General features: G+C 44.2%; 1 protein-coding gene and 2 pseudogenes across 6 annotated transcripts in view; 1 reads left to right on the top strand and 2 right to left on the bottom strand.

The window, feature by feature from the left end:
• The window catches only part of GAB3 (GRB2 associated binding protein 3), a 63921-nt gene that overhangs the window by 28034 nt on the left and 18300 nt on the right, over window positions 1–17587 (top strand). For 2 of the 6 annotated variants that reach the window (XM_016133457.2, XM_016133459.2), the window contains exons 2-4: window positions 10059–10362; window positions 12902–13124; window positions 13656–14122. In XM_016133457.2, coding sequence (XP_015988943.2) covers window positions 10059–10362; window positions 12902–13124; window positions 13656–14122 — 994 coding nt within the window. Of the gene's footprint in view, window positions 1–2924; window positions 4532–10058; window positions 10363–10560; window positions 10677–12898; window positions 13125–13655; window positions 14123–17587 lie in introns of those variants that run through there. The other 4 variants (XM_016133460.2, XM_016133462.2, XM_016133461.2 and 1 more) reach the window with 4 other exon arrangements.
• Window positions 6627–6745, bottom strand: LOC118607932 (annotated as a pseudogene).
• On the bottom strand, window positions 16862–16980 carry LOC118608270 (annotated as a pseudogene).

Raw genomic sequence — 17587 nt, 5'->3', positions numbered from 1 at the left:
CCATTGTAAATAGCAGCCTCGATAGCCTTTCTTAAGTTCATTTGCTGTATTTGAGTTAAAAGTCTGGTCCCAAGTGTTGTCTGACCGCCTGTGCTTTCCCATCACATTCCCAGCTCCTAGAACATAAATCTGTGGGGAGTAAATGCTGGCGATTAGGTTTGTTATGAACCCGGAAAACTTGTTACGTTTCTCAAGAGTAGAGCTTTAAACCTAGGTCTATGATACCATGAGATCAGGTGAGAAATTCATTCAGTCAACAAATATTTACTGAGCAACTATTTGTGCCAGGAACCACTAGGCCCAGAGAATAAAAATAATGATCGATTGAGACAGACAAGGCCTCTGCGCCCTAGTAGCTCATGTTCTAGTAGGCGATGGGTGGGGATGGGAAGGAAACACACACTAAACCTCAAGTAAACAAACAGGAAAGAAAAATACTAGGTATTGAAAGTAGTATGTAGAGAATTAAGATAGGGTGATATGGTACAGACTAACTGTGTGGCTGGCCGCTTTAATTTGGATGATCAGAGAAGGTCTCTCTGAGGAGGTGACAATTAAGTTGAGGTCTCAGTGACAGGAAGCCAAGCACCGAAGGACAATCATGCAAAGATCTTGTGAAAGTATACACTAAGAAGAATGAACAAGTAGGTCAAAGGCCCTAAGATGGAAATGAGATTTTAAACGTTCAGGAACAGCCGAAGACCAATGCGAAAGAGCAAGGGAAAGGGTGTTGGGGAGGCAGGACGGACAGGCAGGGCCCGTCCATGTGGGACTTTCTAGCCCAGGTTAACCAGTTTGGATTGCATATTTATTATTAAGGCATCAGGTAGCCTATGGAGAGGGCTAATCAAGGGAGCAGTATGATTTTCAGAGGTCATCGACATCTCTGTTGAGAGTGAATTTATGGTGAGGGGGGAGGGTTGAAAGTGGATATGAGAAGCTTAGAGGCCATTTCGGTTACCTGAGTCAGAGACAATGGTGACTTGGACTAGGGTTGTCATAGGAGGTGCACGGACAGAAGGCCGTTGATTTGAAATATTTTGAAAGTAGAGTCAACAGAACCTGGGAATGGTTTGGATGTGGAGAGTGGAAGCAAGGATTGCGCCAACGTTTGGATTTAGAAAATGGGTGGATGGTGATAACATTTAGTCGGATACTGTTGGAAGACTGAACGAGAGATAGGCTTGAGGGGCATGAAGTCAAGAGTTTAGTTTTGGGCATGTCAAGCGCGAGAGGCCACTTAGTTAGAAGTGGAGGTGTCAGATGGTTGGTTGTATGTGTCTGAAGTTCCTAGGAAAGATCTGGTTTGGAAACATTTGAAAGTCATCATCAAGTACATGGTAGCTGAGGAAAATGACGCTGGATGAGGCTGTTAAGGGGGAGAGCGTGTAGTTCAATAAAGGAAGGCAGTCCAGAACTGTGTGTGTGTGTGTGTGTGTGTACACACACATGCACACATGTTTCTGATGAGAGAAGGTCTCCATTTTTCATCATGCTCTCCAAAGGATTCATGGCACATCAAAGGTTGGAACTTCGCTGCTTCAATGGTGCACCTTGAAACTGTGATTCAGAGAAAGGTGCATTTTCCTTCTTCCTTTCTTCTCGTCCTTCACCATTTATTTCCTTCTGGAAATGGGGCCGCCTTTCTGCATGGCAGTCTGCAGAGACGCATACTAAAAATGTACATTCCTGGGCCCCGAGCCAGGCCTGCTGAATTAGGCTCTCTGGAGGTGAGGTCCAGGAATGTGCATTATTAATGGCTCCCTGGGTAATTCTGCTCATTTCTCCTCTACCCCATTCTCTCTGTGCTTCGGGTTCACTGATTCCTTCTCCAGTGTCTAATATTGTTATGCCCATCTAGTTTTTTTTTCCATTTCAAATATTGTATTTTTCACTTCCTCAGTTCTATTTTGTTCTAGTCTAGATCCTTAATTTCTCTTATTGTGTACATGTTTTCCTTTAAGTCACAAACATTATAATAGCTGTTTTAAAATTCTTGTCTGCTTAGTCCATCATCTCCATCATTTATAGGTTTATGTCTATTACCGATTTTTTTCCTCCTGATTATCAGCCACATTTTCCTGCCTCTTTACATTTTTAGTAACGTTTTTGGATGCTTTACATGGTAAATATTATATTGTTATGTGTTTGGATTTTGCTGTCTTCCCGTGAAAAGGGTTGACCTTTCTTTAATAATGATATGATTGGCTTGATTATTCCAAGGTTTCCTTTTAATCTTCCTTAGGTCAGGTGTAGAGTCTACTGGATGTCCCAGTCTCCACGCTAGCTGATCAGAGCTCTGCGAGCTCCACCAGTTATTCAGTTTGTGAGTCCCCAGTAGTCATTATTGGATTTGCTCATGGGGTTTCACCCTGCACAAGTGCATGTTATGTTAGTACTCAGCCCAAGTATCACAGAGGAATTCATGTGTTGATTTCTGGAGCTCTTTCTTTACTTAGCTCCCTCCTCTCTGGTGCTTTGCTCTACAACTCAACTCTCCAGAATTCTGATCTCTGTCTTTTCAACCCTGCAAGACTGCAGTGCTCTGTTTCAGACCCTCCCCCTGTACTGTAGTCTTGAAATGTGTCTATAGGCTGAAGGCCAGGATGGTCCCACGGCTCGCCTCTTTTGTTTCTCTTCTCATGCTGACCACAGCCACACACTGAAAGCAGTTGTTTCATATGTTTGGTCTAGTTTTCTCATTGGTTTTACGCGTAGGGGACAAGTTCAGTGGGTGTAAGTGAAGTCCTCCCAGGTAATTCAGATGCATAATGATGGTTGGACAATATTTTAGTTTGCTGAGGCTGCTGTAACAAACTATCACAGACTGGGTAGCTAAAACAACAGAAATCGTCTCACAGTTCCAGAGGCTAGAAGTCCAAGATCAGTGTGTCGGCAGGGCTGGCTCCTTCTGAAGCCGTGGGGGGCGTGTCCCAGGTCTCTCTCTTTGGGTTGTTGATGGCCGTCTTCTCCTTGTGTATCTTCACAATGTCTTCTTTCTGTGCATGTCTATGTCCAAAGATTCCCTTTTTATAAGGCCACCAGTCATATTGGATGATCTAATTTAACTTGGTAAGACCCCATCTCAAAATACCATCACATTCTGAAGTACAGGGGGTTAGGATTTCAGCATATGAATTTAGGGGAGACACAACTCAACCTGGAACAGGGAAGTTCAGATTCAAGTCTCAGCCCCTCTTCCCTAGATACTAAAGCAGTAGCAGCCTTGCACACGTGCACTGCGCCGGCTCAGTCTTGCAGGCACTTGTACTTTTGTTTAACCTGGTGGGTCCCTCTTGATCAGGAAAAACGAGGGGATATTTGTAAACTGTGAAATCTGCGAATTGGGTTGGTTCAGGAGGAGACTAACACATAGCTTTTACTCAAAAGGATGGGATTCAGAGATCCCCGTAACAATTCCATGAAAATGAACAAGCTTGTGACCTAGACACACCTTCCTTGGAGGAGTTCAGATTCTAGAAATGAGCACAAACCCTTTTCCGCAAGGTAACAGGATGTTGCAGGTTTTGTTGTTGGAGATGATACTGGCAGGGTGGTAATGACTCAGCTTGGTGGCTGCGGCAGGAAAGGCTGATGGGAAATGGATCCTTTGATGGTCAGAGCTGGAAAAGCCCTCGGAATCCATCCGGGGGCTCCAGACGGGGAGAAGACGTTTTCTCAGGGCGAGCGGCACCTTACGCCCTGGGAGCCAACAATCCCATCATCCTTCTATAAGTAACTTTCAGATCAATCACGTTTCACTACCCCTTTCCCATTGGTTCACAGCAATTACATCATAAGGGAGGCAGGACAAGGTTTATTTATTATCTTCATTTACAGTTGGCGGGACCGAGGTTCACAGCAGTTGAGTTAATTGCTCAAGGTCACCCAGGAAGTCTAAAGTACAATCAGCATTCAGATGCAACCCCCCAATTTCACGCTCTGTTGCTCTGAGTCATGATTGTGGGTACTCCTTTGCACAGTGATTCTGCTTTCTAGGTCCTCTTGGCCCAGGGCATACTCATCTCTGTTGTCTTTCCCAAACTGTTGACCTCATCTTTTTTCATCATGGCTTTTCAAGCTGCTCCTGACTTGCCCAGCACAGGAGGCCCGAGGGGAGAAGGTGAAGTCCAGCACAGCCACGAAAGCCAGTGATTCTGCACTTGTAGAATGTAAACAGTTCCCCAATCAGGAGAGACAACAGGCCTCGGGTCCTCATATCTTCTGTGAGCATCCTCACTCCCTGACAAACCAATCCCTTTCTTCTTTTCGTGCACAGTGCCTGACACGTGTAGTAACTGTTCTTTGAATGAATCCATGAACACGCCCTGTCCAGAGGACTTGCTTTAAAATCTTTTTTATCAGAAAAGAAAAATACGGCATCACATTTGGTAAATGCATGGCTGAATGAATTACTATTAGACGAACCCCCCTTGTAACCACCAACCAGCTGAAAAAGAACTTTGCCACCCACTGCCGAAGTCCCTCGGTGTGCGGCATCTCAGTCACAACCTCTTCCTTGTCCCCACGAGTAAGTACTATCCTGACGTGAATAGAAATCTCTTCTTTGCATTTTTTATGTTTCTGTCACTCAAAATGAGCATCCCCTAGGCACTATAATTTAGTCTAGCACACTGAAAAAAATTCAATACATCTTTTAAATGTCGTTTAGTTCGTAGATTCCTCCCTCCGTCCTTTCTTTTTCTTATCATTTATCTGTTGAAGAACCTGGGCCTTTGCCCCACAGAATTTCCTATGATCTGGCTTTTGCCTCATGCCAGGCTGCTGCAGGTGGGCTGTCTGCTTGTTTTTCTTCCTGAGTTGGCCACTATTAATGCTTAATATGTATGTCTACTAATTCACTGCGGACAACAAAATGGCGATACCCTAATTCTGTCGTTTGTTTTCCTTTAATAGCCAGAATACATTTATAAAAAGGTGTTTTACTTCATCTGCCCAGTGGGACGGCTTGTCTAGGAAAGGCAGAATAATGCTCAGTTCTTTCCCTTAACTTACCAGTTTGCAGGATTACTAGGTACTTCCCTCATGTCCTCTGATGATGATTTTTTTTTCCTTTTTTAATATCATGAGAACTCATGGATTTAAACATAGTCGATGGGTTGCAAGCCACTGAAATTATTATATTTATTAAAGCTCAAATTGTTATATCTTTGGCCAGTGGGAGCTTCCTCAGGTTGGCTTCTGAGTCCTTTTGACGTGACCCTTCGTATTTGATGACTTCCTTGTGGCACTGTTTCATTGTAAAGAACTTCACTTTGGTGCTGGCTGACTGCTTTGGGTTTTTTTTTTTGTCGCATGTCTCCACTTCCAGGAGCCTGCAAGCCTGATAAGACAGGACTGTACCTGGCCTCCAGTTTCGCGTAACTTAGCAGAGAGCTCCAAGAACACACCATTTCTACTTTTGCATAATTACCTACCACTATTGGGTGGAGATTTTCAAACCCGAGGGAGGGCGTGCCATTGAGGGCCCAATTTAGCATGAAGATTATGCTACATTCTTATTTAAGTTACTGGGCAACTGTTCTTTTTCCCTTCTGCTCTCACGCCTGCCTTCCAGCTCTGCTGAGCTACCTGGACTTCCACATGCTGCTCCCTTATCCTTTCCTCCGTCTCAGCTTAGCCATCATTTCCTTCTGGAAGCTTCCCTAGACCTAGCAATCTGATAGACATGTCTCTTTTGTGTGTTACCATAGCATTTTGGCTTTCTCTTATCACAGCACTTATCTCACTGACTGTTTATCCATCTGCCCACTTCCCCTGCTGCCCACGAGACTGTGAGTGGGAAGGCCCGTGGCTTGTTCACCTCCATTTTCGCAGTGTCTGCACAGTGTCCAGCCCATCAACAGATTGGTGAACGAATGAGCGAAACCCAGACTCGTCCACGTTACTCCCCTCTTTGAGCTCCCACCGCTCCTGGTGGAAGCCTCTACTAGTGGAGTCGTTACCCCGTGTCAACTTTACCCATTTCGTATTTCTAACCCTCCTCTGCACATTCCCTACCAAAGTGGCCTTTGGAAAGTTTGGGCCCCCCGTGACAGCTTTCTTCAGTAGGGATACATGACAGTTTCTCATCCCCTGGGACCTTGCCCTGGACCGGCATTGTCACAGGGAACACAAGGACTAGGCCTTCCTTTCCTGTTTGCCAGAAGCCCAAGTGTCCCACCTCCATCACTCCAAACCCCACGGTGACACTTGAGCTCCTCTCCTCACGTTCAGTGACTCTACTCTGTTCAATATGATGCTTTTGCAACAGGAATTTATTGGATCGTTAATTTTTTCTCACCCTCCTGAATGACTTCCATAACCATACAGACATGCTGTTATTCCTCATGTGAAAAACAAGAGCTTAATCACCGTCTATAAAGGCAGAACTCGGGCTCACCTCCAGGCATCGATTTCCCCTCCCTGTCACACCCTGACAGCGAGTGACTGCCCTCCAACCTACAGCTGCCCCCGCGCTGCCCCCGCCTCAGGCTCAAAAGGGTTTCTTTTTTTCTTTTTCTTTTCTTTTATGTTTTTTTTTTAGGTGAGGCAACCCTTGGTTGACCTCATAGATTGCAAGGACCTTGTCAGTTTACAATCCCTTATGTTTCTTTTAATTTTTATGCCTCCAGCACCTGGTCTTCCGAGGTGGTCTCCCATCCAAGTACTAACCAGGCCTGACACTGCTTAGCTTCTGAGATCAGATGGGATCGGACATGTTCAGGGTGGCGTGGTCATGGACAAAGGGTTTCTCATTCTGAGGCATAATTGCAGGTCTTTCCTTCTTTGGTGCTTTATCAGATTCTCTACTGCCTCGGCTCCCTGGACAGGGAGGGAGCTGAGAACACTCTGAACAGTGGCTTTTCCTTTCCCCTTGGCCTCTTGGTCGAAGCTGGTGGGCTTATAAATGTGTCAGGCATAAATGAAGCTAGAGATACAAAAGACTTCCTGTCCTAGTGGTCATCATGCCTCCTGGCAGAACCCCATACTTCCTGCCGTCACACATGCCACTACACAGGAGAGCAAACCACAGACATAAATCTCTCCATTTGCATTTGCCAACTGCAACATGAAGCTTCTCTGATGGAAGAAAGCCTTGCTGTCACCTGTCAGCCTGTGCTCGGTTCTCTCCAGCAGAAAGCAAGGACATGCTATCCACACGCACTGGCCAGGTGGCATGCACTGAGCAAAGAAGACCTAAAAGTAAGAAGATAGGGAACCTGCATGCAGAGAGGCTCCACTGCTTTCTCCCTGGCTCCAGGAGATGCCAGGGAGCTTGACAGATACTGAGGATGCCTTAGAATGGCATGGCTGTGATCAATTGTGAATGCTTCTTTCCCCAGGCCTCATATCCAAAAAAAAGTAGGTATCTGTTTATCTTTCGAGATTTGACCATCTTCTTGGTACTGTCAGCAGGAAACACTCTAGGTCAAGGGTGAGTGGGGAGTTGAGGAAGCTTAAGGCCCCCCTCAGTAGCTCCAGTGGCATGCGAAGTAGCCTGCCATTAACTCGGGCTGGTTTCTTGGGAGTATTATTCTCTTCATTTTGGAGCATGGACTAAGCTTTGCTGGATCATCTTACCTCAACACTCGGCTCTTTCTAAGATTCCTATTGCACTAAGGAAAGATCCTTTCAGTTGTTAGAGTGTTTCTCAACAGGACACTGATAGCTTTAGGCCAGAGAAGCCCTAACCCTAGACTCAAAACAATTTATAGATTCGATGCAATCCATATGAAAATACCGATGGCATTTTTCACAGAACTAAAACAAATAATCCAAAAAATTTATAGGGAACCACAAAAGACCCCAAATGGCCACCGCAATCTTGGGAAAGAACGAAGTTAAGGTATCATGTAACTTGATATCAAACTATACTACAAGGCTATAGTAATCAAAACAGCATGGGACTGGCATAAAAACAGACACATAGATCAATGGACCAGAATAGAGAGCCCAGAAATAAACCCACATCTACACAGTCAATTAATCTATGACAAAGGAGGCAAAAATGTACAATGGGGTAAAGACAAGTCCATAAATAGCATTGGGGGCATCTGGATAGACACATACAAAAAAAATGAAACTCGACCACCTTCTTATACCACATGCAAGAATAAACTCAAAATAACTTAAAGGCTTAAATGTAGGACCTGAAACCATAAAACTCCTAGAAGGAAACATAGGCAGTAAACCCTTTGAGATTGCGCTCAGTAATTTTTTTCCCAATGTATCTCTTTGGACAAGGGAAATGAAAGAAAAATGAACAAATGGGACTGCATCAAACTAAGAAGTTTTTTGCATAGCAAAGGAAACTATCAACAAAACAAAAAGACAATGGGAGAAGATATTTGCCAGTGATACATCCCGATGAGAAGTTAATATCCAAAATTTATAAAGAACTCACGTACCAAAAAAAAAAAATCCAATTAAAAATGGACAGAGGACCTGAGTAGACATTTCTCCAAAGACATATAGATGGCCAATAGACATATGAAAAGATGCTCAAAGTCACTAATCATCAGAGAAATGCAAATTAAAACCACAATGAGATGTCACCTGATGCCCGTCAGAATGGCCATCATCAATAAATCAAAGAACAAGTGTTGGCGAGGATGTGGAGAAAAGGGAACCCTTGTGCAGTGTCAGTGGGACTGCAAACTGGCGCAGTCGCTATGGAAACCAGTCTGGAGGTTCCTTAAAAAATTAAAAGTAGAACTCCCTTATGACCCAGCAATCCCACTTCTGGGTACTTATTTGAAGAAATCCAAAACACTAATTTTAAAAGATAAATGCACCCCTATGTCCAATACAGTGCTATTTATAATAGTCAAGATATGGAAGCAACTTAAGTGCCCATAAATAGATGATTGAATAAAGAATAATTGATACATATGTACAATTGGATATTACTTAGCCATAAAAAAAGAATAAAATCTTGGCAAAATTGGTGGACCCAGAGGGTATTAGGTGAGTAAAATAAGTCAGAGAAAGAGAAACACTGTATTATTTTATGTATGTTATCTAAAAAATAAGCAAATGAAAAAGAAACAAACTCATAGCTACAGAGAGCAGATTGATGGTCACCAGATGGGAGGGGTGTTTGTGAGGCTGGGTGAAAAAGGTGAAAGGGATTAAGGGGTGCAAATTGCTAGTTATAGTCACGGGGATGTGAAGTACAGCATAGGGAATATAGTCAATAATAATATCATAACTATGTACGGTGCCAGGTGAGTACAGGACTTACCAGTAAAGATCACTCGATAAATTATATAAATGTCTCACCACCATGCTATACATTTGAAGCTAATATGAAATAAGAGTGAATTTCAACTGTAATTGAAAATAAAGAAAATTAGTTACCTCTCCTATAGGATATTTCTGGAGATTAAATAGGTTATGGTAAAACACTTAGGAAATGGTTTTTTCACAGAAATGTAATTAGCCACGTGTTACTTAATTCTCTTAGAATTCTACTTGTATTTTAATCATCTTTGGGGGTTTATAGAAAGAGAGATCAATTTCAGATAATGGCAATCCTTTCTCCTCTCCAGCACATGATTTTTCTTTTCTTGTTGAGTGATTTTCCAGAAGTTAATAATGTTAGATGATGCTGACATCGGTGGGCACTGATTTGCATCTGATCTTCATGTATGATCTCTGGCTTTTGGATTGAGAGAGATAGCAGTTAGGAAAGTTTCCTTCTTGATCTTCATTATTAGGAAGGTGTTTTATTTTTAAGCCCGAGTGTAAATAAGTTTTTGGTACATTGATCGTGATGCATTGTGATGATTGTATAGTTCTGGCCCTTTGAAGTATGGATGTGAATCATATCACTATTCTCTCCAATAACGACCCATCCTATAATCGTTGAAAAAAGCAGACTTGAAGATGGTGCAGTAGTCCTTCAATTCAAAGCTGGGTGGACTTTGCGTGCCATTGTTCGAATGGCTGACTTAATTCTTTTTGCTGCTGTTGTCGCTAAATAGGTTATTGTCAGAGTCTGGGAAGCACGAATAATTGGATCAGTAACTCCTTGTGGAATTGCCTCCCTGCAGGCCTGGCGCAAGCGCTGGTTTGTCCTCCGACGGGGCCGCATGAGTGGCAACCCTGACGTCCTGGAGTACTACCGGAACAAACACTCGAGCAAGCCCATCCGTGCGATAGATCTCAATGAGTGTGCAGTATGGAAGCACGCGGGCCCTGGCTTCATTCGGAAGGAATTTCAGAATCATTTCGTGTTTACTGTTAAGACTATTTCTCGTACATACTATCTGGTGGCCAAGACCGAGGTGGAAATGCTGGTGTGGATACACAGCATCTGTGAGGTCTGCAACCTTGTCAACGCGGAGGATGGTACAGGTGAGAGCAGAGTCGGGGTTCCTGTGTGCTAAAGGGGTGGCCTGGGACACTGCACATCCACTGGAGGGCTACGGTGGGAAAAGTGTCATAAGATGCCACACCGCCTTTGAGGGCGCTTTGGTGGGCTAACATAATCAGACTTGCTCCCTCCCACCAAGTACGGTACCAGAGATCTTTCTCCCTTTCACCTGGTTTCAGGCTTCAGGGCCAAATGTACCACACACTGAGCATTGCAGGCAACTTCAATGGCTTCGAAGCTGATCCGTGCCTTTGCTCTCATCAGCCACAGAGAACGCACTCGGTGAAACTAAAACGTGGGTGAGGACGTCCGGTAGGGCTCTGATTTTTGCTGCTGCTGCATCTGCTGCTGCTGCTGCTGCTGCTGCTGCATCTGCTTCTGCTGCTTTTCTAGAAATATTAAATAACACCATCTTTCAAAAATGCATGGAACTCCAGCTTTTCTATTACCTATTGTGCTGCTTAGGACTACATGGCAGAAAGACAGAACTTGACTACTTATCATAGGCAAGGGAGAATTTCTCGCATCTCTGGTTGGCTCAAGGTCTCTGCAAGCGAAATTAACTCCCAGTTTGCTCAGGGCCATTTCTGGACAGTGGGAACAAATGACCCATGAGACTGTTTCTCACTCCCTCTCTGTCTCACACACACGCACGCACGCACACCACCCTTTCTATGTTAAATATACCAGGTATAATGCACCTAAGATTACAATTCATTCCACTTAATGGATTTTATTGTCGAGCACCGTGCCCTGATTCTCAAACCATGGGACTTTTGATCTGATTTCTTTTAGCTTCTGAGTCTAGTAGACAAAACCTTGCTCCTGCATCCCATGGTTAACAGCTGCTTCTTCGTTTCCACTGTTACTGTATGCTTTATCATCAGCTGCTGAAATGTCCACATTAAACACTAGGTGGTGCTGGAGAGTCAGAGTTGCATCTCTAGGACAGGCTCCTCAGCGTGTTTCCTGAAGACAAAGTCCTTTTCTTTTCAGGAACCAGGGAAGATTATTAAGTGAAGCTATTCAGTCACATTGTTGTGCTTTGACAGCACTCAAATATAAGGAAATGAAGTGATGGTGAGTTCTTTATCCTTAACCAGAATAGATGAAGCTTACTAGCAAAGGTACAGTGAATGTACTCGGCCAGAGTCTGCCTCTATGCATGCAGACAGCGCAGGCTCCCTGGCCAACTCCTCCAGCCTTGCCACTCACTCACTCTTTGCCTACCTTCAGCCCAAAGTAGAGATATATTCACGTGTCCTGTTATGTGTTTCCTCTGTTTCTTTGCTCATGCAGGAGTTATCCTAAAACATAGATACATAACATGTTAACCAGTATTTGAAAAAGAACAGGAGTAAGGCACCAGGGAGAAAACAGAAAGCTCTAGCATGAAGTGAGAGGAAGCCAAGAAGCCCCATGACTTCTTTCCTCCCCTGTATCTCTCCTCAGTTTTTAGGAGGATTCAGGTCAGAGTCCTCTTCATCTGAGAATCACGCCCAAAGGGTTTTCTCGTGGCTTTTCGCGTATAGTGTTTGGTTCTGTCTTTAGCAGCCATAAGTAGTCAACACTGCGTGCTCTGGCCAGGAGCTCTGTTAAATGCCTTTGCCTGTTAGCTCAGCTCGTCTTATCTGTAGGCCGATTCTGTGGCGTATATACTGTTAGCATCTTCATTTCACAGAGAAGGAAATTCAGAGCAGGAAGGTAACTTGCTCAAGGTCACAATAGCTAGATAGTAGAGCCTGGACTTGAGCTCTTGCCAATTTGGTTCAGAGGGGAAATAAGAGCAGGCTTTTCATAGGGACTTTCTGAATGTTATGCTCCTTGAGAGGGATGTGTAGGCTTTACCAGCCATCACAACACCTCATTTTTTCTTCCTTTTCCTTATAAGTCATTAACAGTCAATCATTAACAGTCTTCTTTATGAGTTTGCCTGTCTGTGTCCTCTGGCAGACTATAAATTCCAGTAAGTCTTTGTCTCGGCCACATCGGCAGAGTTAGAACAGTTCCAGGCACGTAGTAGGTGCAAAGTAGGGATTCTGTGGAGACATAAATAGACATAGCTCTCTCTATATATACATACATATATGCATAAATGCATATGTAAGTGTATGCATATGTATTCGATATGCATAAATATGTGTGTATATGTATATTTGTTGAGTGAATAAACAGTGATGCAAGGCTGCGGCTGAGAGCCATAAAGAAGCTGTGTGTAGACTATCTAACTGCAGATTTTTATGCCAAGAATGCTTGTTTTTTTTTGTTGTTGTTTTTTTTTTGTTTTTTTTTGGTTTTTTGGTTTTTTTGCTCTTAATTGATTCAACACTTCTCTCTTGGAACATTGGCCTTCTTTCCCAGACATTGTTTATAGCTTGGGGAAACGGTCTCCTCCATCGGTACAAACACCGGCTGTGATTTGCATCTTCTATTTGGCTTCTTTAGATGCTGTTTGAGAAATTGTGAGTGAGTGTTATAGCCATTCTTAAACGCTAACCTGGGACATGATTTCTCCAGCAGATTCCGCGGAGAGCCACTATCGCTCGCCCTCCTCCTCCCTCCAGCCATCCTCTGCCAGCTCCCTTCACACCGCCCCTACTGTCAGCTCCTCCTTGCCAAGAGATGACCCAAGAACTAATACTGTAGCCACTGAGAAAACCAGAAGTGAGTCAGAGTATGTAAACTCCCTTCCTGATTATGTGATTCTGTCCAACTGTGAGACTGGAAGGCCACACCATGCCAGGTACGCTCCTAGCACACTCCGCTCTGTCACAGATGTGCTCAGTGCGCCTGACCAAATCAGTCCATTTAGCTGTTGCATCTTCTAGTGGGTGGGTCTGCCCTCACCTCTCTCTCTTCCTGCCGCTGACAGGGCGGGGACAGATCGCTATCAGCTGCTGTGAAGGATAGCGCGCATGCAGCATACTAAACAAAATGAGTCATATTTCACTATTGTGGCTTTCTTTTCTAACCTTGCTTTTTTCATACATAGCTGACACTTACAGGATGAAAAAAATCAACAAACCATTTTTTTTCCCCCAGCATTAAGGGGTTGGCGTGACCGAGGGTTGTAGAAGGAATGTGTTTATACAAATCAAATAAAAGGTGATATTCGAGGAACGGGAGTGAGGCCAGCGCGGGTTTTGCGGTGGGTGGATGACTTTCATCTTGAAACTTCTGCCAAGGGCGTATCAGCAGTGTCGCTGTGGTACCGACGGCAGCTGCCGGGGACTCGCTGCATTTCACTCATGTTTACGTGCTTTTCTTCCCTCAGTCTACCCACCAGATGTGATAGCTGGTCAAACTCAGACCGTATGTCGGGACAGACTTCATACGATGACGTTTTTGTTGACTACCTGATGCCGCCATCCCCCAGGTGCTTGGGCTACCATGGGAAGGAGTGTCAGCATAAACTTGCCACCAAGTCTCAGGCCACCCTCACCCGGAGTAGAAATTTCAGTGGGCCGTATAAGAACCTCCCTCCTTCACTGTTCGTAGAAACTTCCTTAAATTCCACCGTTGATGTAGATAAAAACCGAGGTTCCTTGCCCTATGGGGCAAGAGGACTAGACACAATGTACAACACGCCACCTCCCCGCCCGCCTAAGCCAAGCCACCTGTTGGAACAGCGCCAAGAGGAGCAGCCAAGGTGCGGGCACAGCATCTGCAAGAGGCCAGAATGCACTACGACACCAAGAAGAACCTCTCTCCCTGGTTTAGATAACATGAAAACCTCGAAAGGTCAGTGTCGGATGCTAATATTCAGGCACAGAGAGAAGCCCGGCCCCTCTTGACTCCTTGCGTCCCTGGAGATGCTGAAAAAAGTCAGAGCCCTGGTCCCTTAGCCATGCCCCTGCCCCTGTGATGGGCTCCCCACCTGAGAATAAGCTCCTGCTGTTTGTTTAAGGTCACTTGGGGCCCCACGGGCTACAGAAGGCAGTACCTCTTGCATCGACTCTGCTCCATTTTGTTCTCTGTCTGTCACATGCATGGTCAGCCCGGAGACTGAGGACCACAGCTCTTTTGTCCTGTTGTCAACAGTCCCATCAGTCCCCTTCATCACCCCACCCAACACGTTTTTTCCAAGTTCTAACTAGCCTATGTACTAGTCACGTGGCTTTTAACAAGCTGTCACCATCGACATAATGCTCCGTAGACATACTCTCCCTCTCCTGCCTTTTTCTGTGAAACCCTTTATTCTCATGGGGTTGCCTCTCTCCTTCTCTCTCTCCCTCTCCCTCCCTCTTCATCCAAACACAATCACTCCTACACTGCTGCGTATAAGGCCACATTTTAAAGGAATTATAGAAGTTAAAGGAATGCAAATTAATTTCAAACTGTATAACTTTCTGATTCTATTTGAGGAACTGAGTCACTGTCAAAGACCTCCCCCAGTGTCCCTAGCAATGTGACCATTACATGGGTTACTTCCTTCTGACAACCTCAATGAAATGAATATATGCTGATTACACGGAAGGTCCAACGTGCCAGCGCGTGAGCAGTGGAGGAAAAGGGAAACGTGAAAGTCTGTGAGCAGGTTTTGGAGAGAGAAATGAATGAAACCAGAGGAATAATAGAATATGAAAATGAGTCTCGGGGCAAGAATGGGTCTGATACAGCAGAAGGAACACATCGGCCCTTTTCTGCCTTCCCCACTGAGCACCACTTGGAACCATCGTTCATGCGTGGCTGCAGAGTGGGGTCAAGGTCCATCGTTGAGGAAGTGTGAGATTTGTGAAGATCGGACCCCCTTACGATGTTGAGTTTTCCAGTACAGAAACAAGAAATACCATTCCATTTATATCAGTCTCGATTTCTTTAACAAGTTCGCTGCTCTGTGTTGAGAATAGACTTAAGGAAAGCAAAGCAAGTGTGAAAGCAGGAAAACCAGTTAGGAAATGAGTATGATAATCCAGGCAAACTATAAGGGTGACCAAGACTATGATAGGCGCTTTCGAATTTGTTAAAGCTGGTGGGATGCTTGATCTGTCTTGGAGATGGACCCTCACCCATCGGATGTGTGGTAGAGAAAGAATGGGAGTTGATGTCAACTTCATGGTTTTGGCTTGAGAAACAGGGAGCAAGGAACGAGTGGAATGAGTTCAACGATGGAGTGGAGGTCAGGAAGTTGTTTTTGGATGTGTTGAGTTTCAGATGCCTGCTAGATGCCCTAATGGAAATGTCAAGTAACTTAGAAATGTGAGTCCGAAGGTCAGTGAGAGACCTGGGCTGGAACTATGAACTTGGAGGTTGTCAGTTGTCAGCGTATACACATTACATTCACATGACTACTTGAGATCACCAAAAGAGTGGATATGGAGAATAGAAAAGAATCAAAGACTGAGCCTAGAGCCCTGCAAAATATGGAAATCATGGACAAGAGGAGAAACTAGTAAAAGAAATTGTAAGCACATGATCGGTGAGGTAGCGGGAATCCAGCAGAGTGCGATTCTGGCACAGACTCCTTTTCCAGGTGTCTGTTTCGTGGGAGCGAGGATGCGAATCCATCCTCGGTGCCTGCTCTTAGTCTGATCCCATCTCTACTCTATCATAAAGTCTGTAAACTCTCTGATGTTGATGAAGGGTTTTCTCCATATTGGTTTTATGTGGTGACATCACTAGGGATCTGGTAATAGAAAGGGAGTTAAGGATCTGTGTTGACATACACAAGTCCCACATTCTTTATCAACGACACTCATAATAACTTCTAGGGTTTACTAAGTACTTGCTGTGTTCCAGGCACTGTACTAAGCAATTGACATACACTAACACATCTATCCTTTGCAGCAGTCCTATGAAATAGATTCTATTATTGGTCTTACTCTATAGATTAGGAAATTTGAGACAGAGTGTAAGTAACTTATCAAGTGTCACACAGCTAATAAGTGGTGGAGTTGGGATTGTAAATTGGACAGGATGAGTCCAGAACAGCTTCTAACCAGTACCTCCACAGGTTTGGAGACATAGAAGCATGCATGCATGTATGCATGCATGCATGCATACATACATACATACATACATACATACATACATTTGTATATATAATACATATTCCTAATTCTGTCCATCTTCACATCTACCTGTCACTTTCGATATTGACATACATAACAATAAAAAATGAATGAACTTTATTCCTAACAACCTGGACTTAACAAACAAAAATTGAGCAAAGAGGTCAGACACATATAAGTATATCCTATATCATTCTCTTTCAATAAAATTTTAAAAGGTTAAAAAAAAGATAATGTCGACTCTTCAGTTTATTTCTCAGAGGCAACCTGACTTTTCACACCTCTAAGTTCTTGGGGGACACCTGGCTGGACTGCTCAGCAGTGCTCGCCAGCATTGGCCATCCTCTCCTTCCTCAGGCCCAATGGCACCGTGCTCCCAACTGTCCTCATTACCCTATGGTCGCCCTCTCAGAATGAGCCAGTGAATATTGGATTTCTCTAGGGTTTGTTTGTTTGTTTGTTTGTTTAATGCCTACAGCACCCGATCTTCCTGGGTGGTCTCCCATCCAAGTACTAACCAGGCCCAACCCTGCTTAGCTTCTGAGATCAGATGAGATCTGGCTTGTTTAGGGTAGCGTGGCCGTAGCCTAGGGTTTTATAGTCAATCTTCTCTCAACACTTGCAACCCAGATAATCCCATGTATTCTCAAGGTTTTGACTGTCATCTCTAAGCTGTTAGTTCCCCTAGAATTAAATCTCTTTTGAGTTAGTCCGATATATATGTTGCTGCTTTCTGGATATCTCCTCTTTCAATTCGACAATCATTCTAACTGTTTACGTCACACTATTTATCTGTCATATCCATCTGACGAGTTTTTAGTCCTGTATTCAACTTTCCTCTCCCTCCACTCCTGTACCTGAGTAGCTGACCATTGCTGCAGAAAATCACAGTCACAAAGTCATGGCCACAGATCTCAAACGAGCCCTCAATGCTGCTCAGCAATGTTGAGACGTTTCTGTTCACCCCGTTCTCCTCATCACAAGGGATCTCTCACACCTCCTCTCCTCTCCTCAAACCTCCAGCTCTGTCTCCGCCATCTCTAAGCTCGGAAAATTCGTGCAATAAGTGCAACAAGTACTTGTTAATTATTTGCTATATATCTTCCTAATTCACAGACAAAAAGAAAGCCATCATGCAGAAACTTCTTCAAAATCTGGTCTGATTTCCACCTGTTGCAGAATGTGTTCTGACTGC

The sequence above is a fragment of the Rousettus aegyptiacus genome, unplaced genomic scaffold, assembly GCF_014176215.1.
Source record: "Rousettus aegyptiacus isolate mRouAeg1 unplaced genomic scaffold, mRouAeg1.p scaffold_m13_p_9, whole genome shotgun sequence".
NCBI lineage: Eukaryota > Metazoa > Chordata > Mammalia > Chiroptera > Pteropodidae > Rousettus > Rousettus aegyptiacus.
The sequence above is the reverse complement of the archived record's forward strand: the minus strand, read 5'-3'. Positions and strand labels throughout refer to the sequence as shown.